Source organism: Pyrgilauda ruficollis, unplaced genomic scaffold, assembly GCF_017590135.1.
Source record: "Pyrgilauda ruficollis isolate IOZ18807 unplaced genomic scaffold, ASM1759013v1 scaffold62, whole genome shotgun sequence".
Lineage (NCBI taxonomy): Eukaryota > Metazoa > Chordata > Aves > Passeriformes > Passeridae > Pyrgilauda > Pyrgilauda ruficollis.
Window position 1 is genome coordinate 288,473 of NW_024527933.1, and position 27,858 is coordinate 316,330.

The following is a 27,858-nucleotide window of genomic DNA, read 5'->3' on the forward strand; positions in this document are numbered from 1 at the left end:
GATAAAGGACTGGGAGGTCTTGAAAATAAAACCAGGCCCAGAGATGAGGAACATGATGATGATGATGGTGGTGAGGATTTAAAACCACTGCTGGCATCAGCTTCCAACGCCATTTATCAGTGTAATAAATTCGGATTATACCTTTAGCCTGGATCCAGTGCTATCCACTGCAGCACAGGAGCATGCTGAGCTGATTGCAGGGATGACCATCAGCTTGCTGCCACTGTAAGTGCCCTTTAGCAAAGTTTCACTCTGGGGTGAGCAGAAACCTTTCCAGTTTCCTGGAACTGGACACCAGGCACCTCTCAGCCATGCAGAGCTTTGCTGCAGGGACAGAAGTGGTGTGGAAGTTTTGTGAAGCAGCAGAATTATGAATTAAACCTCTTAATTTATGACCCAGACAACTCCCTTGATTTCAGAGAGGTCTTGGGGGCTGTCAGGAAGGGCCTCAAGCAGTCCAGAGCCAATGCTGGCACAAAGTGGGTCATGAACATCGCAGTGAGGGCGAAGGAGCCTCTGCTCCGCTGGTGTTTCAGAGCGAGCCCGACTTGGAGACATCTCATTTATTCCATGCTGTTTCTGCCAAGAGAAAAGCACCAGCTTCTAATTAAGCTCATGTTTTTGCAGTTCAGTGATCCCAAATCTGATGATTTCTGGAAGGAACTGAGTGCTGTTAATTACTGAGCCAAATCTCAAGGTAACACTTGTGAACGGCAGCGGGGACGGTGCCATCCCCAAGTTCCCCTGCACCCACAAGGGCTCACAGTAAACTCTGCTCAGGTTTCAACTTGAAAGCACTGAAAACAACAACTATGAAGACACTCCACATGCCTTTGATCTCTACAAGAAGCAGGCTCAGGGTTTGGGATGTCTCAGCAGGGCAGACACCGCAGCAGATGGGCTCAGGGCTGGAGCCGAGCCCTGGAGCAGGCACACCCTAAGGATGCTGAACTGCTCCCCTGAGCCATAAGGGCACAGGATAGGAGTTGTTCCTCCAGCTGGTGCTCCCCTGCAATGCTGTCCCCTCTCTGATCACTCCCCATGAGCTTTGGAAAGGCCCCTCCATCCCACTCCATCTTTCCCCAGGGTTTTCCTGCTGATGGTGCCAGCTCTGGCCCATTTCGCTTGACAAACCAGGAGAAATTTCAGCAGAAAACATAAATTTCACTTTCATCTCGCTGATGACTCATGGCTCTACCTCTCCTCTCCAGACCTCCCTCCTCCTGCTCACGCTGTGTCAGCCTCTCGCTGACATTTCCGCACGAACACGCAGCTGGCAGCCCAGCCAGAGCATCACCACCCCAGAGCTGAGCCCCCCCGTGCCCTCCCAACCCCTGCCCACCTCTCCACCAGCCACCAGGCCAGGCCAACATCAAATCTGAGTTAGATCCTGCTCAGCAGGCTCAGCCCTGGGCACTGCCTGCACCTGGCAGGTCGCTCTTTGCAGGGAGCATCCCCAGGACAAGGTGTCACCACGGATGCACAGAGTGGGCACATTTGTCTTGGCCGTGGTCACCTGATGGCTGTGACAGTCCTTCCATGGCACCTCAGCCAGGCTGCTGCATCCCTCCTGCTCCATGGGCACATCCCTGCTGGAAATTCCTGCCAGCACCTGGTTTTCCAGAGCGTGGTGGGCCTGTGGCACTCCCTGGTTTGAGCTGTCTCCACCTGACTTGGCAAGTAATACTTTTTGGGGTGGAAACTCCCCAGCTGGGGTGGATTTGTGGAACACCTCAGACGTCTGCGCCGCTCAGGGGATGTGTAGGTGCTTCTGCGCTAGGAATAATTAGTGATGTCTCATGAGAAAACACCCTGCTTTGGGCTAAAACCCACTTCAGATGTTAAAACTCGCGTCATTTCTCCAAGCAGACAGAAACACCGAGCCTCCAACACCTTCCTCCCTTGCTGGGGGAATGTTTCCACCCGCCGTGCTCTCAGGGTGCTGGCCTCTCTTGCAGGGCGAGTGGGAGAAGCAGCCACTTCCCAGCATCACCGAGAGGCTGCGGGAGCCCAGCCCTCGCTGCCCGCCCTCCCCGGGACCTCAGCCCGCTGCCCCCGTCCCCCTCCAGCTGGGCCAGCTCCGGAGGGACTGACACACTGCCTGCCACCAGGACGGGAAGCCCCTCCAGGCAGGAGCATCCATCCGTGGGGAACATCCCTGCCCACGCAGCAATGCCAGCCGGTGCCCTGGCCCTGCCTCCGGAGGGGGTACAAGCTCATCAGGCAGAGTTCAGCAAGTCCTCCGGGGATGGGAAGAGCTATATTTAGTGTGTTATTAGCAATGCTGGCTCTGAGTAATGCTGCTTCCCACCCCCGGAATAATAACAGCGAGGTTTGCTATTGTGCAGCCCCAGGGAGGGGGGAAGGAGCTTGTTTGCCTGTGGGGAAACTGAGGCACGGAGCAAAGTGATGTGTGGGAGCAGCACAAAAGCCCTGCTGGTGTCCCACGGTCCTGCCTAGCTCAGGATGGCTCCACAGGTGCTCTCCCATGCTGGCAGCTGTGGCAGGGATGCAGGGATGGATGGATGGATGGATGGATGGATGGAAGGAGGGAGGGAGGGATGTCACAACACCCACCCAGCCCTCCCCTCCCTCCCCTCCCCACTCCTCCACACTCCAGATTGTTCCCCTCGATGCCACCAAAGGCCAATGGCTGGGAACAAACGACACCTCTGGGATGGGGTTTGGAAAAGGGGAGGGGAGGAGGGGGAATGACAAATCTTTTGTCAGGAAAAATTGCTCCATTAAATATCTAAATGTAAAATAAATTGCTTTTTTGCTGTTGAGCTCTGAATGGAGAACATTCAGGAGAAGCAGAGGAGAGGCTGGATGTGTGCAAGTGGAGGAGAGTCCATGTCCATCCCAGCTTGCTGCCTGTCCTTGCTGCCCTGGGACAGGTGGGATCCAGAGCACTGCACACCAGAAAAAGCTTTTTTAAGCAAAACCTGATCTTCCAGCCACAGTGATGCACTGGCTTAGCAGGGAGGCAGAATGCTCCTTCCCTCAGAACAGGAGCACAGCCACCCCCCTCCCTTGCCCTCTGCCTGCCAGAGGCAGGGCAGTCACCTCCTATTCAAGAGAAAAATTCATCTCAATCTTGGTTTTTAATGTTTTCAGTAAAACCAAAGCATTTCAGAGTTCACGCTCTTGCCCATGGCGCTCGTGGCACGAGGGCAAGGAATTGAAATCAGCTCTAAAGAGGCTGTGACCCAAACAAACCTAGTCAAGGGGGAAAAAGGGAAGAGCAGGGAGTGAGATTATTTCTTCAGGCGGGTGAAAGCTCCAGCAGAGAGCCCAGTGAGGGGCCCAGAGCACGGGATGGTGATGGGGAGCTGCTGATCCTTCATCAGCACAGGCTGTGTGCGTGTGAGGCAAACCCCCCTGCAGCCCTCCCTGCTGCCCCCAAGGCTGGCTCTGAGCTGCCAGAGGGGTTTGAGCTCACGGCTCAGCCTCTGCCAGCATCCCCCTCTCTGCTGGCAGCTGAAAGGAGCCACCTCCAAGGTGACCTTTGGGAAGATGCCACAAGGGACCAGGGAGTTGCCAGCGAGGGCAGCTGTGGGTTCAGTGTCCCCAATGACCACCTCACACCACAGCCTGTGCCTGGAGCAGCCCAGAAAAATCGTGGCTGCCCCATCCCTGAAAGTGTCCAAGGCCAGATTGGGTGGGGATTGCAGCATCTGGGACAGTGGAAGGTGTCCCTGCCCATGGAACCCATGATATGGGCTTTAAGGTCCCTTCCAAGCCAAGCTGTTCCATGGTTCCATGACACAAAAACAGCCCTGCAGAGAGGAACCCACAGCGTGAGCCTGGGCAGTGACCCTGCACTCCTGCCCCTTCCCACCCCAGCAGGGTCCCCAGGATGAGGTGACACCCATGTGGGGACAGACACAGCAAGGGACCAGAGGGACGGCAGGTTTGGAGGCTCCAGATGTATGAACAACAGAGCTAGTTTAAAAAAAATTCATTCCCAGACAGAGCGAAACTACATTTGAGGGGAAAGAGTTTCCAGCAAAGCCAAAAATTGAAACCACTTCACACGCAGTGAGACCAAACGCTGTTTGCAGGCCAATTAACCCACGGAAAAGAATTATTGCTGCAGTGGGCAAACAGAGCAGCAGAGTCTTGGCACTTTTTGGAATCTTTTCCTCCTGTCCCCTCTAATTTGACCCACGCTGACTCGGCGGGTTCCAGGGGGTTGCCCGGCTCTTGCAGCTGAGCCTGGGGGCAGGTGGGGCCGGGAGCTCAGCCCGCAGCTCCTCTGCCCTCTCGGCAGCCAGCAGCCCTCAGTAAAATCCCTTCACGCGTTTGTTGTCGGGGTCGAACGGGGATTTGGTGTGAGCTCGGGCCGGGAAGGTCACTCCCATCCGCTCCAGCTCGTAGGTGCCACTCTTCACAAAATCCAAGGAAACCTGCGAGGCAGAGCAGGAAAAACCCCTCTAGGGTGCCAGCATCCCAGCCCCACGCCTGGGAAAGCTCCCAGCCGCCCCACACATCTGCTCTCTGCAGAAAAGCCAGCTCTGCCATCCCGAGAGGATGTGTGGAAAGGAGGAAGAGAACTGTTAAAAGTACCCTGTTTAAAAAAAGAAAAAAAAAAAGAGTGTTTGAAAATTTTTTCCTTTTTTTTTCCCTGTGGAGGTATATGATGGAAAGAAAAAAGGGGAAAGGAAAGGGGAAAAGAAAGAAGAGGGGAAAGGGAAAAAAGGAGAAGAGAGAGGGAAAAGGAGAAGGAAAAAGGAGAGAGAAAAGGAGAGAGAAAAGGAGAGAGAAAAGGAGAGAGAAAAGGAGAGGACGAAGGAGAAGGAGAAGGAGAAGGAGAAGGAGAAGGAGAAGGAGAAGGAGAAGGAGAAGGAGAAGGAGAAGGAGAAGGAGAAGGAGAAGGAGAAGGAGAAGGAGAAGGAGAAGGAGAAGGAGAAGGAGAAGGAGAAGGAACCCCCACACATCTGCTCTCTGCAGAAAAGCCAGCTCTGCCATCCCAAGAGGATGTGTGGAAAGGAGGAAGAGAACTGTTAAAAGTACCCTGTTTAAAAAAAGAAAAAAAAAAAGAGTGTTTGAAAATTTTTTCCTTTTTTTTTCCCTGTGGAGGTATATGATGGAAAGAAAAAAGGGGAAAGGAAAGGGGAAAAGAAAGAAGAGGGGAAAGGGAAAAAAGGAGAAGAGAGAGGGAAAAGGAGAGAGAAAAGGAGAGGACGAAGGAGAAGGAGAAGGAGAAGGAGAAGGAGAAGGAGAAGGAGAAGGAGAAGGAGAAGGAGAAGGAACATTCATCACTGGGAGAAAAGGGCATTCCTGGGGCAACTGGCCCACAAAGCCACTTGCCTTGGGACTCTTGCAGGGATGCAGGATGAAAAGCCAAGGCAAGCAAGAGCAGGAATCACAGCACACACAGAGCTCTTGGATGGCACAGGAAAGGTCCCTGGAGATGTCACCCCAACCTCTGTCCCTACAGCACGCTGCTTAATGAGGGCACATGGCTGATTACCCAGGAGTCTCCCAGGGTTAATTAAAACCTTGCCCTGATCCTATTGGTCATTGCTCCCTACAACATAAGTGAATTTGCTGCTGCAATTAAATATTTGGTTGCAATTAACACCTGAGGCAGCACTTGAGCAGTGCATGGGCCTCACACAGTGACAATGACGCCAACTTTGTCACCAACCCCTCACCCTCCAGCCTGCACGAGGGAGCTGCTGTCCCATCTGGCACCCCAGGTGACACAGTGGGTTTGTGGCACTGCAGGGCAGGAGGCACAGCCACCCTGAGGCTCTGCACTCACCGGGCCCCCTGCAGGGTCTCGGATGTAGCCGTAGGCGATGGTTTTGTCGATGGCAAACCCAAAATCTGCCCGGCGGATGTGGCCGACCACCTTGCCGTCCCTCCAGACCGCCTCCAGGCCGAACATGGGCACCTTCCTGCAAGGCAAGGGCACAGCTGCCACAGCAGAGCCTCTCCAGGGCACAGGGCTCTGCCCCAGGCCAGCCCATGTGCCAGGGCTCCCACTGCCCACGGGCTCATCCACCTCTCCGTGCTGAACGCAGAGTGCCTCCAGCCCAATCTGCAAAACCTCGGGGTGAAACAAGATCAACGCTCACAGCGCCTGCAGCTCCCACCGAACACCCAACAGGGAGTTTGCGGTGGGATTTAAATTAGAGATGGAATTAGAGCATGGAAAACAGCTGTCAAGGTGTGGCACCTGTGTGTGTGTGTGTGAGAAATGGATTTGTAAAGAATTGTAAAGATTACATTGTTGAGAGAGACATTGCAGTAGAAACAAGCTTCAAAATATGGCCTTGCAAAAAGACCAGATATTTTAGAGAATTAGAAGTGTGAAAGATGCATGGTAGCAGGACCACTTGGGGTAAAAATAGAGGTGACTGGTGTTAGAAGTAATAACAGCATGGTGTAGCAAAAGCTGATAGGCTGAAAAACATCTATAAAATATTGTAACCAAGAAATAGGTTAGCATTTGATGAAGTAGCATTGGGTTTTACATCTCTTCTATCTCACCCTTCATCAAAACTGATAATAGAATAAAATCTTTTAAAACACCTCTCAGTAAAAGCCAGGAAAGCCAACAGGTGGGCTCGGTGGAGGTGCTGCTCCAGGGATGCTCCTGGGCTGGGAGCTGCAGCAGGGAGCAGAGCCAGCAGTGACACTGACTGCTCTGTGGTTGGTACTCCCTCCTCAGTGGTACTCACTCACTACTCAGTGGTACTCACTCCTCAGTGGTACTCCCTCTCTCCTCTGTGGTACTCCCTCCCCAGTGGTACTCACTCACTCAGTGGTACTCACTCCCTCCTCAGTGGTACTCATTAATTTCCCTGTGGTACCCCCTCCTCAGTGGTACTCACTCACTCCTCAGTGGTACTCATTAATTTCCCTGTGGTACTCCCTCCTCAGTGGTACTCACTCCTCACTGGTACTTACTCCTCAGTGGTACTCACTCACTCCCCAGTGGTACTCACTCCCTCCTCAGTGGTACTCCCTCATTCCTCAGTGGTACTCAGTCCCCTGTGGTACTCCCTCCCCTGTGGTACTCACTCCTCAGTGGTACTCACTCTCTCCCCTGTGGTACTCACTCCTCAGTGGTGAAGCACACCAGGCGGCGGAAGATGCCCTTGGCTTTCTGTGCCTCCACAGCCTCCCGGCCCAGGAAGGGGATGCTGGACTTGAGCTTGCAGGTGAAGGCCAGCCCTGCCTCCAGCGGGGTGTCATCGGGGCGCAGGTCTGCGTGCCAGTGCCTGTACCCTGCAGGGAGCCAGCACGGGGTCACCCACTGGGCCTGTCACAGCACCCCTGCCCCTGACACTGCCCTTCGTTCACGTGGATAAAACACCCTGGAGAGGAGCCCACAGGGGAATCCTCAGCATTCCGAGACCCTCCACTCACACTGACCACCCCAAAGCTGAGGAAAAGCTCCCTGCCCCAGTCCCCCCGCTGGAGGAGAAGCAGAGAGAGCTGCTGAGAGCACAGCAAGGACCTTTCTCGATGCTGAGGCTGTCGATGGCTCTGTAGCCGGCGTTGGCGATGCCGTGCCGGGCTCCTGCCTGCATCACCGCCCGATAAACCTTCACACAGTCAGCCCTGGGCACGTGCAGCTCCCAGCCCATCTCGCCCACGAACGACAGCCTCATGGCACGCACCTGCAAAGGCAAGAGGGCAAACATTCCCGTGGTGGAGCTGGGCTGTGCAGGGCTGTCCTTTCCCCCATGTCAGGGGAAAAGGAATGTCACATAACCTTGTGGTGGAAAGCAGTTCTGGGCTCTCCTTTCTTGCACCAAGACAGGCTCAGAGTGAATTTCTCATCTCTGGACATCCTAAGCCTGGCACCTCAAACCCAGCTACCATCAGTGCCAGTGGGCAGAGGTGGCTGCTGCAGCATGCTCTGGCTACAGACTCCAGGGCTGGGGTGAGATGTGATGCTCCAGCTCCAGCCAAGCTTTTGTCTCCCTCTGCTGACCCACTGAGACAGGGAAGCTGGTCCCCAACAGGACTGTCCTGCTCTTGGGGCACTTCATCACTGCTGATGTTCCCTCCTTGGACAGTGCTCCCACAGCAGAGGCAGCCCAAGGCTCCTGGGCACATCCCAGTCCTACCAGGAGATGCTCACGGTTCCCGTGGAGGTGGTGTCCCAAAGCTGTGCTGTCACATTAGCTCCACACCAAAAGCCAGAAGCCCCAAGGAGGAATGAGCAGATCAGCACAGGGGACTCAGTGTTTTTCCAGAGAAGCCTCATTCCCGGGGATGGAGCCTGGCTGTAGTCCCAGGGAACAGCCTGCCCTGCCTGTGTTCCACCAGCTTCTCACCCAGGCACCCTCCTGCTGTCCCTCTGGAACAGTCTCCATTCCCAAAGCTTTCCAGGCCGGCTGGGACCGGCCCAACTCAGGCACCTTCCCTGGAGACAGCCCTGGAGTCTGAGCTGCCTTTCCCTCTGATTCATCCCATTGTGTTCCTCCACTTCCTCCCCCACAAAACCCCTCTGGTTCTTCCCTTTGGGTACACATCCACTGCAGACAGAGCTGGCTTTGGGAGGGAGAATAACTCCAGAGTTCTGTGATCTGTGCTGTTAACAAAGCTCAGAACACACCTCCAGGCTGGCTCTGGTGGCCTTGGGCTGGCCTGGCCCTGCTGGCTCTGCCTGGGGCTGGGGCAGAAGCTGCATTTTGCCATTTGCTGAGCTCCTGCCCCAAGCAGAGCTCTCTAACCCCGGGGACAAATGCAGACACCAGCAGCTGCTGCCCAAAGCAGGCAGAAGTGCCCAAGGGCTGGGCTCTGTGCTGCCAGCGTGGCCAGGGGGCACAGCTGGCAACCCAAATCCACTCCTGCTTCCCCTAGCACCAAAATCACATCCTCAAGCTGAATTTATATTTTTAATTTGTAAGAAGCCTTAACCTCTGCAATAGGAGTGGGGAGGAGGAAGGAACACAGGATGGGGGATTTATTTTGAGGTGCCAGGAGCCAGCCCTGCCCTGGCCCCTGGCACAGCCCCGCAGCCAGGCACAAAGGCTGGCACTCCCTTCCCCAGGAGCACGGGCACAAGGGGCTCAGAGGAGCCTTTTCCTCTACACAAAGGTGTCATCTAATTAGGGAACAGCCTGAGAAGAGGCTGCTGCCAGCCAGCTTCCATCTTCCCTGCGGCAGGAGATGCTCCGGGGATTGACAGGCAACTTCCCGGCTCGTTAACCCCGCCTGGGACTGCAGCTAAAGTGCTCTATACAATCAAGAGCAACTTACTCCTGGGAGAAACTTCCTCTCAAAGCACCACTGCTCCAGGGGAATGAGCATCCCAGCAGGAGCAGTGCCCCACAGGAAACAGGCAACCCTGGAAAATTGGGGTGCCGGTGATCAGCTCAGCACAGGGACTGGGACCCCAGGCAGGATTCACATCCCACCACGGAGGGGAATGCTAAGGGCTGGACCCAGCAGCTCTGCTGGATTCCCATAGGAACAGCTCTTCCAGCTGGAGCTGTGGAATAGCATCCATTCCTGGGTTTTTGTGCAGCAATTCAAAAGCATTCTAGGTACCACAGAAAACGAAAACCTGAATTTTTGCCTGTCTCCAGCAGTGAGATTCAAAGGGGGACCTTTCTCTGCTGTTCCATACAATGAGAGACTCTATATATAAACTCACAAACCAATCCATAATTTCCAGAGTCATTAACTCTGCTGGAACTCTCCTTTGACTCCAGCTGATTTTGTTCAACTACTGAGTTAATGCAGGAAAATCTCGGTGATAACTTTTTTAAGATGCTGGGTTCAGTTTAATCCACCAGGAAGGTGATAATATCAGCAAAGGCTTCAGCCTGCTGCCCTGAGCAATCCTTCCACTCTAATTTCAGCGTGGGATGGGGTCCCTGCTGCTCATTGTCCAGTGGGACAAAGGAGACCTCCTGAAGGGTGGCCCTGGCAGCAGGCAGGGAGTCCCCTCCCAGCTCACACCCCTCAGGCAGAAGAGCTTTTCTTTGTCCATCAGGGAATTTACACTCCAAAGAATCCACAAAACTTCTGCCAGCTCTGTCTTCCTCGAAGGACTGGATTATTTATAACAAACTTGAAGTGAAATGCAAATAAACTCATCACACCCGTGGAGACAGGAACATTTCTACACCTTTCTTAGGGCAGAAGCAGATTATTACAAGATGATATCAGTCTGCTTCAGGCTGACAAGGGAGGGTGTGGGGAGGATTGATGGAGACTAAAATCCAATACTTTGGACAACCTGCACCAGTGGATTGGCTTTGAAGTCCCCCAGGCCTTCCAAGGGACACTGAACTCGCTCTGGGTTGAGCTGCTGGGCTCCCAAAGCCCAGTGTGCATTGATGGCAATGGTTTGGAGATTATTCTGTCTTGGGCAAGATCTGGCCCTTAGTTAAACCACCCAAAGCCCAGCCTGCATTGATGGCAATGGTTTGGAGATTATTCTGTCTTGGGCAAGATCTGGCCCTTAGTTAAACCACCCAAAGCCCAGCCTGCATTGATGGCAATGGTTTGGAGATTATTCTGTCTTGGGCAAGATCTGGCCCTTAGTTAAACCACCTTAAGGCCAGACCAGGCTGTAGCTCACAAATCAAGAGGCTCTAATTTGATTTAGCTGCAATCTCTTCAGCAGGCAGCTGCAGTCGAATTAAAGCCATTTTAATTCTGAATGAAAAGTGGCCGCACGTGGCTTAACCCAATTTCCTTAACATCCAGCCTGCTGCAGCTCCTGGCTCTCCTGCTGCCTTTTATGAGATTTACTGCTTCACCTTCTCCTCCTTCATCCCCCACCAGGCTCCAGCCTGAGAACCAGAGCGAGTTCTGGGCACAGTTCCTCCTCCCAGCCAGCTCATCCAGCAGAAGAGGGATGCTCTGGGATCATGGTCTGCCCAGGATTCCCATGGAAAGGAGCAGGTACAAATTCTACCTGGAATATTCCACAACCATAGGAATATTCCACACAGGATAAACAGCACTGAGAAACCAGAGTTTCTCCAGGAAACTTGCTAAAGCTTTTCTCTGATACCCAAAGTTGCCAGCAGCAGGTTTTCCCAGGACATTCTCCTTTGAGAAAAATGACACTTCATGGTCATCAACTCTTCTATTTAGGGTGTTCAAGCTCAATCAACAGCTTCAGGGCATATGTGAGCCCTGAAGCCTGGGCAGGAGCAGGATGATCCGTGCTGTACAGGAAGCCTAGGGCTGTCAGGCTTCTCCTGTGATCAAACAGCAGCTCCCAGGTTGCCCAGTCCCTACTGCCAGTACCTGACAGGCTTTGCATTAAATTGTCCCTGTTTTTTTATGAGGAGGGGGAAATGGAAAGTGTCTGGAGTGTCAGGTAGATCTCATCATTGGTGCTTGCCCTAATCCATGGAGGCATCTCTTGTTCCTCTGGCATCACTGCAAAGCCATGAGTCACCCTGTCCCTTCCCCAGGCTCAGTGCTGTGACACCCCTGGGAGGGCTGGGAGAGCAGGGTGGCACTGCCAGGCAGTCAGGGAGGGAAACACCCTTTTCTCACCCTGGGTTTTGGCCTTTTCCTGCAAAAACCACACCTCTCTGCAATGAAGAGGAGGCAAACACATTCCTAACAGAGGGAGATGGAACAGGCTGCCCAGAGCAGCTGTGGCTGCCCCTGGATCCCTGGAAGTGCTCCAGGCCAGGCTGGATGGGGCTTGGAGCACCCTGGGACTGTGGAAGGTGTCCCTGCCATGGCAGGGGGTGGAACAAGATGATCTTTTGTATACTATTCCGTGCAAAACACAAAACCCAGTGGAAAAAAAAAAAAAAAAAAAAAAAAAAAAAAAAACCAAAAGAAACCACTTAGTGCAATACAACAGTCTTTCAGGTCCCTTCCAAGCCAAACCAGTCTGGATTCTGTGCTTGGCTGGTGGATGCACAGAGCCCAGATCTCCCTGGGCAGCTCAAGGAGTGGCTCCTTCCTACCTGGCATCCTGCAGCTGTGGTGATTTTGTGGGTGGAGAAGGGGAAGGCGTCGTTGCTGAGGTCGGTGTCGAGCACCTCCTGCAGGACAGCACGGCTGTGGGGAAACAGCAAAGGGGGAGCAGTGAGGGCACTCAGCTGGGTTTTATGCCCAAATCTTGCTCCCTCATCTTGCTGGCAAGACAGACTTCTCACTCCAAAGAGGAGCTGAGGTGGTTGATGTGCAGTGCTGTGGGAGCCTCAAAATTTCAGCTCCATGGAAAATGGAGTGATACTCCAGCCACATCAGCACTCGCTGGCATGGGGCTCACACCCACCCCTGCCCAACACGGGGAGCTGCACCTGAGGGAAACCTCCCTCCATCCCTGCATCCCTCCATCCCTCTTTTCCATCCCTCCCTCCATCCCTGCATCCCTCCCTCCACCTCTGCATCCCTCCCTCCACCCCTCCATCCATCCCTCCTTCCATCCCTCCATCCCTCCCTTCCATCCCTCCCTCCTTCCTTCAACCTCTGCATCCCTCCCTCCATCCCTCCCTCCACCCCTCAGTCCCTCCCTCCCTCCCAGGTCGGGTCGCAGGGAGGGGCTCACATCTCTCACCTCAGAGGGCCCTGGATGCTCATCATGCCCAGCTCCTCCGAGCAGTCGAGGAGTTTGCACTGGAATTTCATGTCCTGCAGCACGGTGGTGATGTGGGACCAGTTGTGCTGAGCCACAGCCCCGCCGATCGCCAGGTAGTAGCCATCCCCTGGAACACAGCCCCGGGCAGCCTTTCAGGGCTGGGAGGGCTGGGCTGGGCTGGATCTGCTCTGCACAGCCTGAAGTGCAGCCCTGAGCATCCCCAGCTTGCACAGCCCCTGCTGGGGACTGACAATAAAAGGGGGGGGTTAAAGAGTTTTGGGATTAGGGAAGGCTTTGGGGTTCTGCTTTTTGTGGGGCTCAGCACAGTGAAAACCATTAACAGTGAATTAATGTGTGAGCATCACAGGAAAAAACTCCTTGAGAACAACAGCAAAAGCATCTGCACTTTTGTCCAGCCCCTCAAGTGTGGAGGGAGCTGTGAGGACAGGTGGCAGCAGGGAATGCTGCCCGTAACCACTACAGCACAATTCCTACTGTGTGCAAGGAAGAATTTCATCTCCTCAGTAATCCTGGGTGAAAAAATCCCCAGGGATGGTGTTTGAGAGCTGATTAATATGTAATCAATCTTCCCTCTGTCTTTCCTGCCACTACGAAATTGCTCTCTGGTATTCTGTCATAATGATAATAAGTGCAGCCACCTACTGTAATTGGAAAAATAGACTTTGCTGTGATTAAACACCTCCAGTGCCCCACAAAGCCTGCAGCTCTGCCAGCCACTTCCCACCCTGCTTCCCCTGCCAGTGTCCCAGACAGGAGGGAAGGAGGCAAGGAGGATTCTCCCACAAGGGAGCGAAAAAAAAAAACCCAGGGAAAAAAAAAAAAAAAAAAAAAAAAAAAAAAAAAAAAAACCAAAAGAAACCACTTAGTGCAATACAACAGTCTTTCAGGTCCCTTCCAAGCCAAACCAGTCTGGGATTCTGTGCTTGGCTGGTGGGTGCACAGAGCCCAGATCTCCCTGGGCAGCTCAAGGAGTGGCTCCTTCCTACCTGGCATCCTGCAGCTGTGGTGATTTTGTGGGTGGAGAAGGGGAAGGCGTCGTTGCTGAGGTCGGTGTCGAGCACCTCCTGCAGGACAGCACGGCTGTGGGGAAACAGCAAAGGGGGAGCAGTGAGGGCACTCAGCTGGGTTATATGCCCAAATCTTGCTCCCTCATCTTGCTGGCAAGACAGACTTCTCACTCCAAAGAGGAGCTGAGGTGGTTGATGTGCAGTGCTGTGGGAGCCTCAAAATTTCAGCTCCATGGAAAATGGAGTGATACCCCAGCCACATCAGCACTCGCTGGCATGGGGCTCACACCCACCCCTGCCCAACACGGGGAGCTGCACCTGAGGGAAACCTCCCTCCATCCCTGCATCCCTCCATTCCTCTTTTCCATCCCTCCCTCCATCCCTGCATCCCTCCCTCCACCTCTGCATCCCTCCCTCCACCCCTCCATCCATCCCTCCTTCCATCCCTCCATCCCTCCCTTCCATCCCTCCCTCCTTCCTTCAACCTCTGCATCCCTCCCTCCATCCCTCCCTCCACCCCTCAGTCCCTCCCTCCCTCCCAGGTCGGGTCGCAGGGAGGGGCTCACATCTCTCACCTCAGAGGGCCCTGGATGCTCATCATGCCCAGCTCCTCCGAGCAGTCGAGGAGTTTGCACTGGAATTTCATGTCCTGCAGCACGGTGGTGATGTGGGACCAGTTGTGCTGAGCCACAGCCCCGCCGATCGCCAGGTAGTAGCCATCCCCTGGAACACAGCCCCGGGCAGCCTTTCAGGGCTGGGAGGGCTGGGCTGGGCTGGATCTGCTCTGCACAGCCTGAAGTGCAGCCCTGAGCATCCCCAGCTTGCACAGCCCCTGCTGGGGACTGACAATAAAAGGGGGGGGTTAAAGAGTTTTGGGATTAGGGAAGGCTTTGGGGTTCTGCTTTTTGTGGGGCTCAGCACAGTGAAAACCATTAACAGTGAATTAATGTGTGAGCATCACAGGAAAAAACTCCTTGAGAACAACAGCAAAAGCATCTGCACTTTTGTCCAGCCCCTCAAGTGTGGAGGGAGCTGTGAGGACAGGTGGCAGCAGGGAATGCTGCCCGTAACCACTACAGCACAATTCCTACTGTGTGCAAGGAGGAATTTCATCTCCTCAGTAATCCTGGGTGAAAAAATCCCCAGGGATGGTGTTTGAGAGCTGATTAATATGTAATCAATCTTCCCTCTGTCTTTCCTGCCACTACGAAATTGCTCTCTGGTATTCTGTCATAATGATAATAAGTGCAGCCACCTACTGTAATTGGAAAAATAGACTTTGCTGTGATTAAACACCTCCAGTGCCCCACAAAGCCTGCAGCTCTGCCAGCCACTTCCCACCCTGCTTCCCCTGCCATTGTCCCAGACAGGAGGGAAGGAGGCAAGGAGGATTCTCCCACAAGGGAGGGAAAAATCACAGGCACCCCACGCTGCTGGGACAAACAGGGTGAGGTTGCCGTGGCACACCTGAAGGTGACACACATTGTGAGATTGCCATGGCACACCTGAGGGTGACACAGTGTGGGGAGATTGCCATGGCACACCTGAGGGTGACACAGTGTGGTGAGATTGCCATGGCACACCTGAAGGTGACACAGGGTGGTGAGGGTGCCCTGTGAAGGTGACACAGCAGATTGCCCCATGGCACACCTGAGGGTGACACAGCATGGGGACAGGGCTCTGTGGCCACCCAGCTCTCACCCTGTGCCTGGCCAGACGGAGCTCACATCCTCCTCCGCAGCTGCCTGATGCCATTCCTGCCCCCAGGGCTCCTCTGCTGCCTTGCAGTCCCCCTTAATTGCAGCTGATAAGGGCTGGGACAGAGGTCAGAGCTGCCAGGCAGGGCTGGACAAACCCAATAACAGCGATGAGCAGCGCAGGGCCCTGGGGACAGGGGCCATAATCGGGTTACAGGCACCGGAGGAGAGAGGTGGAAAAAGCCAGGTGGCTGCCATTAGGAAAATCCAATCAGCCCTGTGCTTGCAGCCCCTCCAGCGGGGCAGGGAGGGAGGAGATGCTGGCACAAACCTGCTCAGGACTGGAAAACTCTCTGTGTGCATTGACACGGCTGAAAAGACAGCAGGAAAACCTGGGAATTCAGGGAGGGTGAACCCAGCCAGAAGTCGGGGTTTTTTACCTTCAAAAGCGGGGGCCAGGGGGGAGCCCGGGGTGCCGGGGCTGATCCTGCTGACGGTCAGGTCGCTCTCCACGCCGCCCTGCCGGTTCAGCATGCAGGTGTACACGGTGGAGCCTGCGGGGCACACGGGCACCGCTGCCCATCAGCCAGCCCGGCACGGAGCCGCTGGGCAGCGAGAAAAGGTGTGCCCGACATTAAATCACCGATCCTGGCTTTGCCCTGATCGACCCTGCGTGTGCCAGCACCGGCATGGGGAAAGGAATGATGGTTTTGTCCCTTTCCTGTGTGAGGAGCTGATGTTGCATCCTTGGAAATGCCCAAAGCTGCTTCCCAGCCTAGGAAAAGGGACAACAAGCCACAGCTGGCTTGTTTGAGGGTTGTGCTTGATTTACTCAGCACTCATTGCACCTCCAGATGTGAGCCACAGCTGGAACCTCCCTTCTTCATCCCCCGGCTCAGAGCACTGAGCCCCTGTGTGAAGGAGGCAGAACCCAGGGGTGAGGACAGGCAGAGCAGCCTCTTCCCAAACCCTCTGCGAAGGCAGCACTGAGAGGAAAAGCCAGTCTGGGTTCCCTTGGGTTGCTTTGGGGTGAGATTTCCCCAGCAAAAGGAGGAGCTGAGGCTGTACCTGGAGCTTTGCTCACATCAGCACTGAACAGCCAGTCGGCTGCTTTCGTAGCTTCAGGTCCAACCAGGTAGAATTTCCCAAAATAAGACATGTCAAAGAGAGCCAGGGCGTTCCTGCACGTTAAACATTCCTTCTTGATCTGCAATTAGAGCAAACACAGCGCTGAGGCTGAGCCGTGCTCTCAGCCCACAAAGGGAAACACAAATCAAACCATTTACATAACGGGAAATAATGCCAGGACACTCTCCTGGTGCCTTTAAAGGCTTCAAAAGGCTCCTGAAAGAATCAGGTATTTGCTGGAGCCAGCCTGACAGGCCATCCTGAGTGCCTGATCCCATTCCTCACCTCGCTGACTCAGTGACAGTTGTCATTAATAACACCCAAATTTTATCAGATTGGATTTTCCCCCCCCTCAAGCTGCTCTCAACACTTCAGGAAAGCAGCAACATAATTCCCATGGCCTCTCCCCTGAGGTTTCTGAGCACGGGCTACACATTTCTCTTCATATTTTTGAGACATTTTTCACCGTTTCAGAGCTTCCCCTCCCTCCCAGCATCACCAACTCCCCCAAAAGCAGCGATGGGGCACAAATTCTGCTGCCTCCATGTCCCCCCAGCTCGCTCTGGGAGTTTTGGCAGGGCAGGAGGGGCTGCCAGCCCCACTCACGATGTGGTGGTGAGGGGGGAAGTCGAAGGTGTACTCGTCCCCCAGCAGGCGGTTGTAGGCGTAGTCCCTGTGGCGCTGGTGGCCGTAGGCACCGTAGTAATCATAGTCCAGGACCTGGGGACAGGGGCACAGGGAGGAAGAGGATGTGAGGCCGAAGCCAAAGGACTCTTTGTCACATTCACCCCGCTCCTGGAGAGATGGCTGGGTGGTGGGTCCCCACCCTGGCATCCCTGATCACCAGGGGGATGGGTTCTCACCCCAATATCCCTGTCCATGGGGATGGATCCCCATCCCAATATCCCTGTCCATGGAGATGGATCCCCATCCCAACCTCCCTGCCCATGGGGATGGGTCCTGCCAGAGCATCCCTGCCCATGGGGATGGAACCCCATCCCAACATCTCTGCCCATGATGATGGATCCCCATCCCAACATCCCTGTCCTCAGTGATGGAACCCCATCCCAACATCCCTGTCCATGGTGATGGATCCCCATCCCAACCTCCCTGCCCATGGGGATGGGTCCTCCCAGAGCATCCCTGCCCATGGGGATGGGTCCAACCAGAACATCCCTGCCCATGGGGAGGAGTCCACAGCATCCCTGTCCATGGTGATGGATCCCCATCCCAACATCCCTGCCCACAATGATGGATCCCCATCCCAACATCCCAGCCACGGTGATGGATCCCCATCCTAACATCCCTGCCCTCAGTGATGGATCCCCACCTCAGCATCCCTGTCATGGTGAGGGGTCCCCACCCCAAAATCCCTGCTCTCAGTGATGGCTGCCCACCCATCCCTGCCCATGGTGATGGGTCCTCCCACAGCTGGTCTCTCCAGGCTGAAGACCCCCCGAAACCCCAGGTGTTCTTACCGGGGCTGCTCCCCCAGGGCTGAACCAGCCAGGTCTCTCCCAGCCGTGCCTCTCCTGGAAAACACAGCCCTGTCGCAGCAGCTCCTGCACAGGAGAAATGGGAGCAAACAGGTTTTTTTTAAAAATTCCCTTCACAGCTTTTTGAGCAGCACTCAAGCTGCCCTCCTTGGGCGCAGATGTGGGCTCAAGACCAGATTTGTGACCCCTTGGTTTGGCCATCAACAGCCAAACTCAGCCCAAATGTCTTTTAAAACAGTGTCAGACTTAAAAATTGCCTGATTTTTGTCCCTCTCAGGCAGGATATTTTCCTCAAGGGGGGGTCAAGAGGCAGAGAGCACCCCACCAAAACCTGCCCTAGGGTGCCCAAATTGCTGACCAAGAGATGCTACATGCAGAGAGCAAGATTCCCCACCATGTTTACAGAGTAATTATATAACAACATTTAATATTTATACAGCAACCTTCTCATTCCTCCTCTGAGCTCACAGGAAAACCTCTCTGCACGCAATTAATTAGGGATCCATTAAGACATTTTTGTTTGGAGCCTCAATTCGGAAAAGAATAGATTTTGTTGAACATCTCAGAAATCATTCAGTGCCTATTTATAAAACACAGCACATGTTCTGGAGCTGCATGGATAAATACCAGCCTGTCAGTCAAGTGGGCATCACTTATTAGACGTGCTATTAAAAAATAAATTGCATCCTCAGTGACAGAAAACAACTGAGCTGTCAACCAAACACCGGGGGCTGGCGGGCAGGGGTGTCTGTTTTACTGCTCGAGCCTCTGTCCTCCAGTTGGAAAGGGAATGGTGTGATGTCAATCAGAGAGAAGCAGGAATGGGCTTGGGAAATGTGGCTTTGCCAGGGCTGGGGCTGGGGCTGGCAGTGGGATGAGGCTCCGGTGCTGAGTCAAGCTGAGTGTCTCGAGGGATTTGAGGGGTTCTGAGCTGCTGGTGCAGCAAAATGCTGGGAATTGGGTTTTTGTCTCAAGTGCTGCATCTTGAGAGTGTTCGCCTATGGATATTTGTGTGAAGAAGGGGCTGGAGCAGGAGGGAGCCCTGGTGGCTCCAGGGAGCAAAGCCACTTAGGGGGTGCTGGCAAAACCACCTCCACAGAGGCACATCCCTCTTCCCTTGTGCCAGCCTCACTCCATGGTGAGAGACATTGTTTTGGGGATAAACTGCTGCTAAATTGTGAGCAGGACACGGTGAGCAGGGGCAGGAGATTCCTGTGAGCAGTCAGCACCCTCAGCCCTCTCAGCTCCTCTGGGATGGACTCAGCCTCGGGGCTCTCCTCTCCCCTTTTCCCTTGCCCAGTGATCATCACCAGGTTCTTAATCCACATCTGCTGAGTTAAATATGGGAATTCTCAGGCTCTCTACCATTAAACCACCCATGGCACCAGAACCCTCACGTGAGCTTTGGGATCTAGCAGGGATCTCCCAGGATGGATAAATGGCAGCACAGAGGCTTTGGGCAAGGACACAGCAGCAGCCACTCCTTGTGAGCTCCTTTTTGCTGCTGTGAGGGCCAGCCCAGGCCGTGTCCTCACCTCGTGCAGGGGATCCTTCCTCATGTTGCGTCCTGCCAGGGGCTCATCGTGGGGGAAGACCACGGAGTAGTTCTTGGCGTAGGACTCGTGGCTGCGCTCCCGCATCCAGCGGTTGTTGTCGGTCAGGGAGTGGTGAAACCTCCTGGAAGGCAAGGAGATGGCAACACCTGGATGAGCCCACCAGCTCATGGCCTTCTGGACCAGAGCCAGGTGTGGGTGGATGCAGCTGCTGGTGTAAAATTGCTATTCCTGCTCCAGTTTCGTGGGTAGGAGCAGAGGAGGCAAGCAGGGCTCGGTGCTGGCCACACCACGGTGCTGACCAGCGGAGCTGCCCCACCCCAGAGCAAGTGGGAGCAGAAAGCAGCCCTGCTGAGGAGAGAAATAGGAAAAAAAAAAAGAAATTTGGGGTTAATTCTGCCTCACTTCAGCATGGGAAAAGCCTCAGGTTTAAACACAGCCCTGATGAGGAAATGAGCCCTAGACATTCCTTATATTTTTCACCCAATTCTTCCCAGGCTGAAATATAAACAAAACCCAAAATCTTTAATTCATTTGAAGTATTTCCATCTTTGAAACAGAAAATCTCCTTGAAGGAATGTGCCAGCTCCCCATGGTCAGGCTGTTAATCCCAGAGACCTGTAACTCATGAGGAGCAGCCTTGGGCACAAGTGGCACCTTTCCCAGGGCTGCAGAAAGGGAGCCAGGCTGGGCATGAAGGACAAAATTCCATTTCTATGGACTTTTAAAATGATACTTTCAGCTTCCCTCCTGGCTGACAGGGTGCAGAGGAGAGGTAGGGCATGGGGCTCAGCCCTGCAAGGAATACAAGTGATGCTCCCCAAGAGCTGTGAGAGCAGCTGCCTCTTCTGCTGGCACAAGGTGGCACATGGCATGTCACCAGCACCCCTGGTTGCCCCATCAGCCTCAGCCCCTTCACCACCGAGCTGAATTTTTGACAGCAGCAAGCGGCCAACAGCTGCCAGATGAAATATTTACAAGCAAATGTTCTGAGAGGATAAATATTGAAATGTGTGGAAAAGGGAGTTATTTAAAGAGGAGCTTGGTAATTGTCACCAAAAGGAAGGAATGGGACTGACAGCTTGATGACAGGGCACATGGGACATGGGAGATGTTTGGGTGGAAAGCCCCTGGCTGCTCTGAGCAGGGCTGGGGTCCCTTGGGGTCAGGGAGGCTGTGCTGGTGCCAACCCAGTGCCCAGCCTGGGATTTCTCCATCTCTCCATCCCCATCCCGAGTCCAGCTGGTGGAATGGGGCAGCTGGAGGCATCTCCCCCATCTCTGCAGCTCCCTCACTCCCACAGCCCAAGCCAAGGTGGCATTTACCAGCTCGGCCACTAAAGCAACGTGAGGTTTTCACAGCTTTGTCCCTGACTGAAGGGACAAAGCTGTGAAGTGACAGCAACCACCACTGAAGGTGGTTGCTGTCACTACAGCCCTGTAAGAAAGCCCAAACCCAATCAAAGACAATCAAGCAAGTCAAAAGCAATTACTGAGCCAACATCTGCACGGTCACAACTCCCAGCCCGGGCGGTGCTGCAGAGGGGGGCAGAGCTAATCTTTGTGCTGTTGAAATCATCCCCCTGATTATTAACTCAGAGGATTAGGCACGGCTCTAATTGAACAACAAAACCCAAACATAATTACTCCATCCTTCCCCACCACCACGATCTCCTTGTGCCTGATGGAAGCTGTTTGTGTGGGAGTGGAATGAGGCAAACGAGACGAACCCCACGTGTGCATTCATTAAAGCCACTGCCTGTAATTGATTCCAGCTCCTTGGAGGGACACACACGCTGCCTGGACACCCATTCCTGATGCCAGCCCTGCCTTGGAAGCATCCCCAAGGGCCAGCAGGGACGAGGGATGCCCATGGAGGCAGCTGGGTGACTTGCCTGATGTCGTAGCCGTACATGTCCTTCTCCGGCCGGCTGTGGATGATCCAGTGAGCCAATTCCCTGCCACAGCCACCTCCCAGCATCATCCCTGCGGAATAGGGCAGGATGCAGACGCGGCCAGGAGGCCAAGCAGGGCTGGGGAATGCCAGGATACCCCTGGCATCCCATGCCAGCAGGGTGTGGCCCCTCAGGTCTCTCTTACCGGCGCTGTTGAAGCCACAGCCGAGGAAGAAGCCTCGGACTTCTGGAGCTTCTCCCATGAGTGGTTTGTGGTCAGCTGTGAATGACTCTGGAAAACAGGGAGGGGATGTGCCAGCGAGGCCAGGACAGGGGGATCACACATTTGGGGACATGTCACACACTTTACAAACAGGTTTCCTGCAGCCTCCCGTGCTGACCTCGTCCTGCTCCCAGAGAGGTCAGTGGGGGCAGACTGGACCAACACCAAGCACTGCCCAGAACAGGTTTTTGGAGTTAGCCTGAAAATTTGGGAAGCAAAATGAATTCCCCAAGAGAAGGTGAATGAGGCACTGTGAGGGCTCTTTTTTCCTTCCCAATCCCCCAACCAAGGGGGCTGCACTGATCTGTTTGTAGCCATTTTAACATCTGGTTTCCTGATGGTGTATTCCACCTTTGCCAATTCCTGCTGGGAAATTCCACAACTTTGAGCCACTTGGTTCAGCTGGGGATGTCTCTCCTGTCCTCATAGCGTCTCCTGCTGCCAGTGCTATTCTACTGGCCATCAGCCATGGAAATCCCTCTATAAATCCTCACCAGGGAGAACAGCAAGCCCCTGACAGAGGTGTGCAATCCTCCTCCCTGTTGGATGGTGCTGTGTTGGTGTTGGATGGTGCATCCATCCATCCATGGAAAAGGAGAGAGGGAAAACTGAGTTCAGTGTGGTTTTCCCCCACTTAGCAATGCCCACTTTGTTTCCCCTGATCCCACTGCTCCAGAGGAGGCAGGAGCAGAGCCAGAATATTTCCACTGCCACCAGAGCAGCTCCTCACGTGCCAATATCCCTGTACAGATATTCCAGGCTACAAACTCAGGGAGTTAATGGAGCAACAGCCAAAGCACCTCTCCTGCCAGCACAGCTGACTTTGCCCTGGATGGGTGGGGAGGGCTCCAGGGACCTTGGCACGGTGACCACAGCAGAGGGGACAAAGCCTTTGCCATTTGATCAGCCCAGCATGACTCAGCTGCCACAGGCTGCTGGTTTCAATCATGAAGGAGAAAAGGAGGAGAGCTGAGCCTTGGAAAATGACATTATTGCATGACAAAGAGGAGACATTCACCCACCAGCAGGCAGATCTGCTCTGCTCACAGTGCAATCAAACCACTGGACCCAGGGCCAAGGTCTCCACCTCGTACAGATCATGTTTGATCTGCTGCAGGGCACGAGACATGCCCTACTTTCCCCTCACACAACCCAAAGAGTTTCCCTTTAAGTGCCTCAGCAAAAAGGACTTTTATCATAGTTGATTTCTTGGTGTATAGTGGATTTTAAGGGCAAACCAAGGGCACAAGGCTTGGGCTCAATTTCTGGCACCACCTCCAGCTGCCACTGCAGGGATGGCTTTAACTCCACACCAGGGATGTGAATCTGGGTAAATCTAACCTCACTAGACCAGGAGCAAGTAGTAAAAATAATTACAGGAGATAACACTTGGTAACATAACAGCCACTGCTTAAAAACATCTGCTTCTTAATTTTCCAGTCCAGCAGCCACACCATCAGCTGGAGATCCATTCATTACCAGACTAAATCAAGGCAGTCAGCTCCCCAGGGAAATGGTTTTAAACAGAAAGAGGGACAATTGAGATGATAAGAAATTGAGAAGATTATAAGAAATTCTAAGATAGAAGTTATTTACAACAAGGGTGGGGAGGCCCTGGCACAGGCTGCCCCATCCCTAGAGGTGTTCAAGGCAAGGTTGGATGGGGCTTGGAACACTCTGGGATGGTGAAAGGTGTCCCTGCCCATGGCAGTGGAGCTGGAATTATCTAATCTTTGAAGATCCCTTCCAAGCCAAACCATTCTGTGAGTCTCTGAATGTGTGGTTCTATTTCTCCACCCAGGCTAGGCCTGGAATGCCACCCCTTGGAAGATGCCACCACTGCAGCCAGACCAGCAGCACTTTCTCTGCATTCAGAGAGTTTTTCTTCTCCTCAGGTTATAAAGTTTCCCTTTTCCTCCAGCAAAATATTCAGAAAAACCCAGCCACCACGGTGCCACCACCGTGGTCACCACAGCCATCTTACCTGGCCCACAGACAGTGGATTTAATTCCTGTTTTCTCCAGGACTGGCACTCTGTTGACAGCACCTTCAATGTGTTGCATAAAAACATCCCAGTCCAGGTCAAAGAGGCCAAAAGCAAATTTTTCAGATACCTAAAGAGGAGAAACAAGAATCAGGGCACAGAACAGAGGATGGCTGACTGTGCGAGACCACCTCATCTCCGGCAGCCTCGGAGAAGATAAATCAAGGCTGCATTAAATCTCCGGGATTTTGGATTTTTCTTGAACAACCCAGACAAACGTGTAGTCTGAATTAAGGACAGAGGGATGGGCACAGCAGCTTCTGGCTCTCCTGTTGCCTCTGCACTGCATATCTGTGTCACAGACAGCCCCAAAGGGGAGATGCTCCCCCTGCTCTCCCCACCAGCCACCAGAGGTTGGTGCCTGCAGAATTCGGGGGCTGTGCCTGCGCCCACTCCTCCGAGGTGGCTTCCCTGGAAACCTGCCTCGTTGCCCCAGAAAACCTCCCAGCTCCACTCACCTCCTCCCAGAAGATGGGGTTTGACTCATATCCACCCACGGAGAGGGCATCGCCTTGGAGACGCAGGTAGACCGAGGCGTCGTGATCACGAACGTTTGGCATGTTCTGAAACACGGGCAGGGGGAGTGCAGGGGTCAGAGGAGGCCAAGAGCCGTGGGGACACCTCTGTGGCACCCAGAAAAGTCCAGGGCACAAGGTGGGCACCTGCAGCAGCGACCTGTCAAGGGTGGGACACGATTGCTCTGTGGGTGCTCCCTCAGCACCGAAATCTGGCAGCCCAAGAGGAAAGCACCCAGCTCAGCTCCAGCTAACCTGGCCAAAGCATGAACAGAGCAGCTTACACAGACACCTGAGCAGCACCCAGGGGTGCCCTGGGGACGGGGAGCAGCCCCTGTGGTTGATCCTGGCTCAGGAATCATCACTCCTCTGCCACCCGCCTCCGCAGGAGGATGCAGCAGCTCGAGGCGCAGGCAGCAGTGCACGAAGAATGAGGGATTTGTTCTTGTGAATAATGGATGGGGAAACATTTAGATAACACTGAAGAATCGGTGTAGGGCCTACTGCAACCCGTGTTGACAAGTGGAATTAAGTGGATTGAGCAGGAGGCACCGAGGTCTGCGAGCTGCAGCCTCTCCTCTGGAGCCTTTCTTGCCGTGTAGGGCACGGTGGAGTCACTGGGACAGAAATGCAACCGTGGACCACAGCACTTTTTACAAAAAGGCACCTGGTGCTGAAAGGGCAGGCACAGACTGTGTCAGCAGGATGGAAACTAATTAATGTGTCACCCTCAGTGCACTGGGGCATGAGAGGATGAAGGCTCCTTCAACTCCCAAGCAATTCTCCGCAGCCAGATGGCAGGAACAGATTTATAGGGGCAGTCTAGAAATGCTTGGAGAGCTACACCTCTGCCTGCCAGGTCTGGGCCTTGCTCAGAAAGATCTGGGATCTTTATGAATGCTGCCGTCAGACACCAAACACAGAGATCTTGAGGGGGAAAAAACAACATCCTGCCAGTTGTGACCTCGTTAAATATTAAATCTGGCTCTGTTCAAGGTGTCTGACAGCCCTGCTGAGGGTGTGCACTCCCCTGACAGCAGAGCCTGACCTGGCAGGAATCAGGAGGTGCCACAGCTCTGGGGGTCCCTGGAAGAGGCAGGGGTCTTTCTGCCTCTCCATCCCTGTCCCCCGGAGCAGAGGAGCCGAGCTGCAGGGGCAGCACTGACCTGGATGCCCTCGATGCGCTCGGTCACCACGTAGGCGTGGTGCATCGCCACCAGCGGCACGTGCACTCCTGCCAGCCGGCCCAGCGCCCGTGCCCACACTCCTGCAGAGACAACAGCCCCGTGCTGAGCTCCTCTCCATCCCCCACGCCCCCACGCAGCTGCAGGGGACAGCCACGAAAGGGACAAGGGCTGATGCAGATTTTCCTGCTCACGGGAGCAAAGCCAGCCGTGAGTTGTGGCCGCTGTCCCTGTGCCACCCCTTCCCCTGCGCTCTGTCCCACGTACCTGCACAGTTCACCACGCAGGGAGTCTGGATGGTCCCGTGGGCTGTCTCCACTGCATGCACTCTCTTCACCCCAAAATCATCAGTTCTCACCTGGATGCCCGTGACCGGGCAGTTCTCGATGATCTGGTGGCACAGGAAGGGGGGCAGAGTCACAGCAGGGTCACCAGGGCAGGGACAGCCCACCTCACCTGACATGCAGCCTCCAAATCTGGGAAAAGAGAACCTAAGCAGCGTTCTGAGCACCTTGTGTTGCTCCTAAAGGTCTTTTTTCCACCCTCTGTTTTCCCTGGATCTGATGGTTCCTGCCAGCTTTGTCACTGTCACCCAACCAAGAGGACAACACCCTCCTTGGGAACGACCCAAATCTGCAGGAGCAGCTCTGCCCCGGTGGGAAAGCAGAAGGTGAGGAAGGCAGAGGATGAAACCAAGAGGCATTAATGAGTAAATCACTAATTAAGAACTACCGTAGCGCCTCTGGCAGTCGCTGCTCTGGCCAGAGTTGAGCAGGTGCCAGCGGGGTCCATGGTGCCATCCTTGGGGACGTACAGGGTGCCATACAGGTCATCAATGTTCATCAGAGGGTACAGGTCCTTGGTCTGGGACGGGGTCAGCACGTGGGACTCCACACCATACACCTTCCCCAGCTGCCAAGGGACAGCAAAACCCGGAGCTCAGTAAGGAACAAAAGCTTTGTTCACCACTTGCTGCTGAAGGAGGAGGAGAAGGAAAATCCCAGGACATGTTTGTCTCCCAAACCCGAAATCCAGCATGGTGTGATGCTTAGATTTCAGGGACTGTGACCCTGTTTTTGAATTCAAGCTGCCTGTGCAGCTGGAAAAATGATGCTGCACAATGGGGAAAACGATGCCACCACTATTTAAACAGTCAAAAATCTGAGGCTGGATTTGATTTTGCCAAATTTGGAGGAATTTGACAGATTTTGGCCGCCTTATTCAAGTCAGCAGGCTGCCCTGGAAGGGACCTGCTGTCCGGGTGGGAAAGCAGTGAGGGATGGAACATTCAGAGACCACAACAACCCCCTCCTGCAGCCCACCCTGATGGGGAACACACCCCGGGGCTCCTCCCTACCGACATGAGCCTTTTGTACTCATCCAGGCGCTGCTTGTTGGAGGCGATGAAGAGCCCCCCGTTCTCCACCCAGCCCGTGTGCAGCCCGGTCTCTGCCGGCAGATCCCGGCTGACCACATCCCGAGTGTGTGCCAGCAGCTCCACTTCCACATCGCTGGGACGCAGCTGCCACAGGAGACCTGCGGGGGACACGCACAGGGTGCCACAGACGCTCTGTCACCTCCCCATCACCCGGAGCGGGATGCAGGGGAGGGGTCCCCGTGTGTCCTGTGTCACCCTGCGGGGTCCCCGTGTGTCCCGTGTCACCCTGCGGGGCTCGTGCTCCATCTCGTGGATTTGTGGGAATGCTACAAACCATCGGGTTTTGCTCTCTTCGGGCGTTTAATGGATGGGGGAAAGGGGTTATGGAGTGGATGGGCCACAAAAGTGTAGGGAAAAAATAGAAAAAAGCTTATGTAGCTCTGCCTTCATGCCATATAAAAGCGGCTTTAAAAACGGGGTGGAAACTGTGGAAATAAAATGTTTCCTTTTCCTGCAGCCACATAAACCTTGGGGGCAAAAAAAAAGCAAATTCAGGCGACTTTTAAAAACCATTACAGCAGAAGAAAAACCACAAATTCTCGGCATTTACAGCCCAAAACTCTCACACAGCGCATCCCAAAGCCGAGCATCCCTCCCGGGCAGCAGCCGAGCCGCGCCCGCCACTCACCCGCCGTGTGCCAGGTGGTGCCCGAGGTCAGGCGGTCCCTCTCGAGCAGCAGCACGTCGCTCAGCCCCATTTTGGCCAGGTGGTAGGTGGTCTGGCAGCCCAGGCTGCCCCCTCCCACCACCACCACCTGAGCCGAGGCGGGCGGGGGTCGGCTAGGCTGGCCGCTCCCGGCTCCCTCCTCCTGCAGCGTCTTCTGGTACGGCACGCTCTTCTTGGCCGTGGGGCCCGAGGAGCTGCTGAAGGGCCGGGGGCTTCTCCAGGGGGCTGGCAGGCGGTGGGGGACCCGCCAGGCACGGCTCAGGTAGGACATCTCCACCTGCACATCCCAAAAGCGCCTGGCTGGATCCCTGGCTGCCCCTCTGCTCACCTCTCTGGGTGCTGGGCGGAGGTTTGGTGAGCCCTGGGCACATCCTGGGATCCTTTTCCAGCAGCTGGGAT

At 54.5% G+C, this 27,858-nt stretch overlaps 1 protein-coding gene across 1 annotated transcript; it reads right to left on the reverse strand.

Annotated features, from left to right (window-relative positions):
* Positions 1-3,983: 3,983 nt before the first annotated feature.
* Positions 3,984-27,730, reverse strand: SARDH (sarcosine dehydrogenase). The gene is made up of 20 exons (XM_041483937.1): positions 27,421-27,730; positions 26,712-26,890; positions 26,087-26,266; positions 25,622-25,745; positions 25,337-25,437; positions 24,114-24,218; positions 23,596-23,725; positions 21,534-21,620; positions 21,329-21,419; positions 19,417-19,558; positions 17,864-17,947; positions 16,992-17,105; positions 16,326-16,464; positions 15,698-15,811; positions 14,136-14,283; positions 13,540-13,633; positions 7,475-7,637; positions 7,074-7,242; positions 5,771-5,906; positions 3,984-4,409 (listed from the first exon to the last, which is right to left on the reverse strand). The coding sequence occupies exons 1-20, from the start codon at positions 27,728-27,730 to the stop codon at positions 4,284-4,286; spliced, it is 2,736 nt and encodes a 911-aa protein (XP_041339871.1). The 3' UTR covers positions 3,984-4,283.
* Positions 27,731-27,858: the final 128 nt, after the last annotated feature.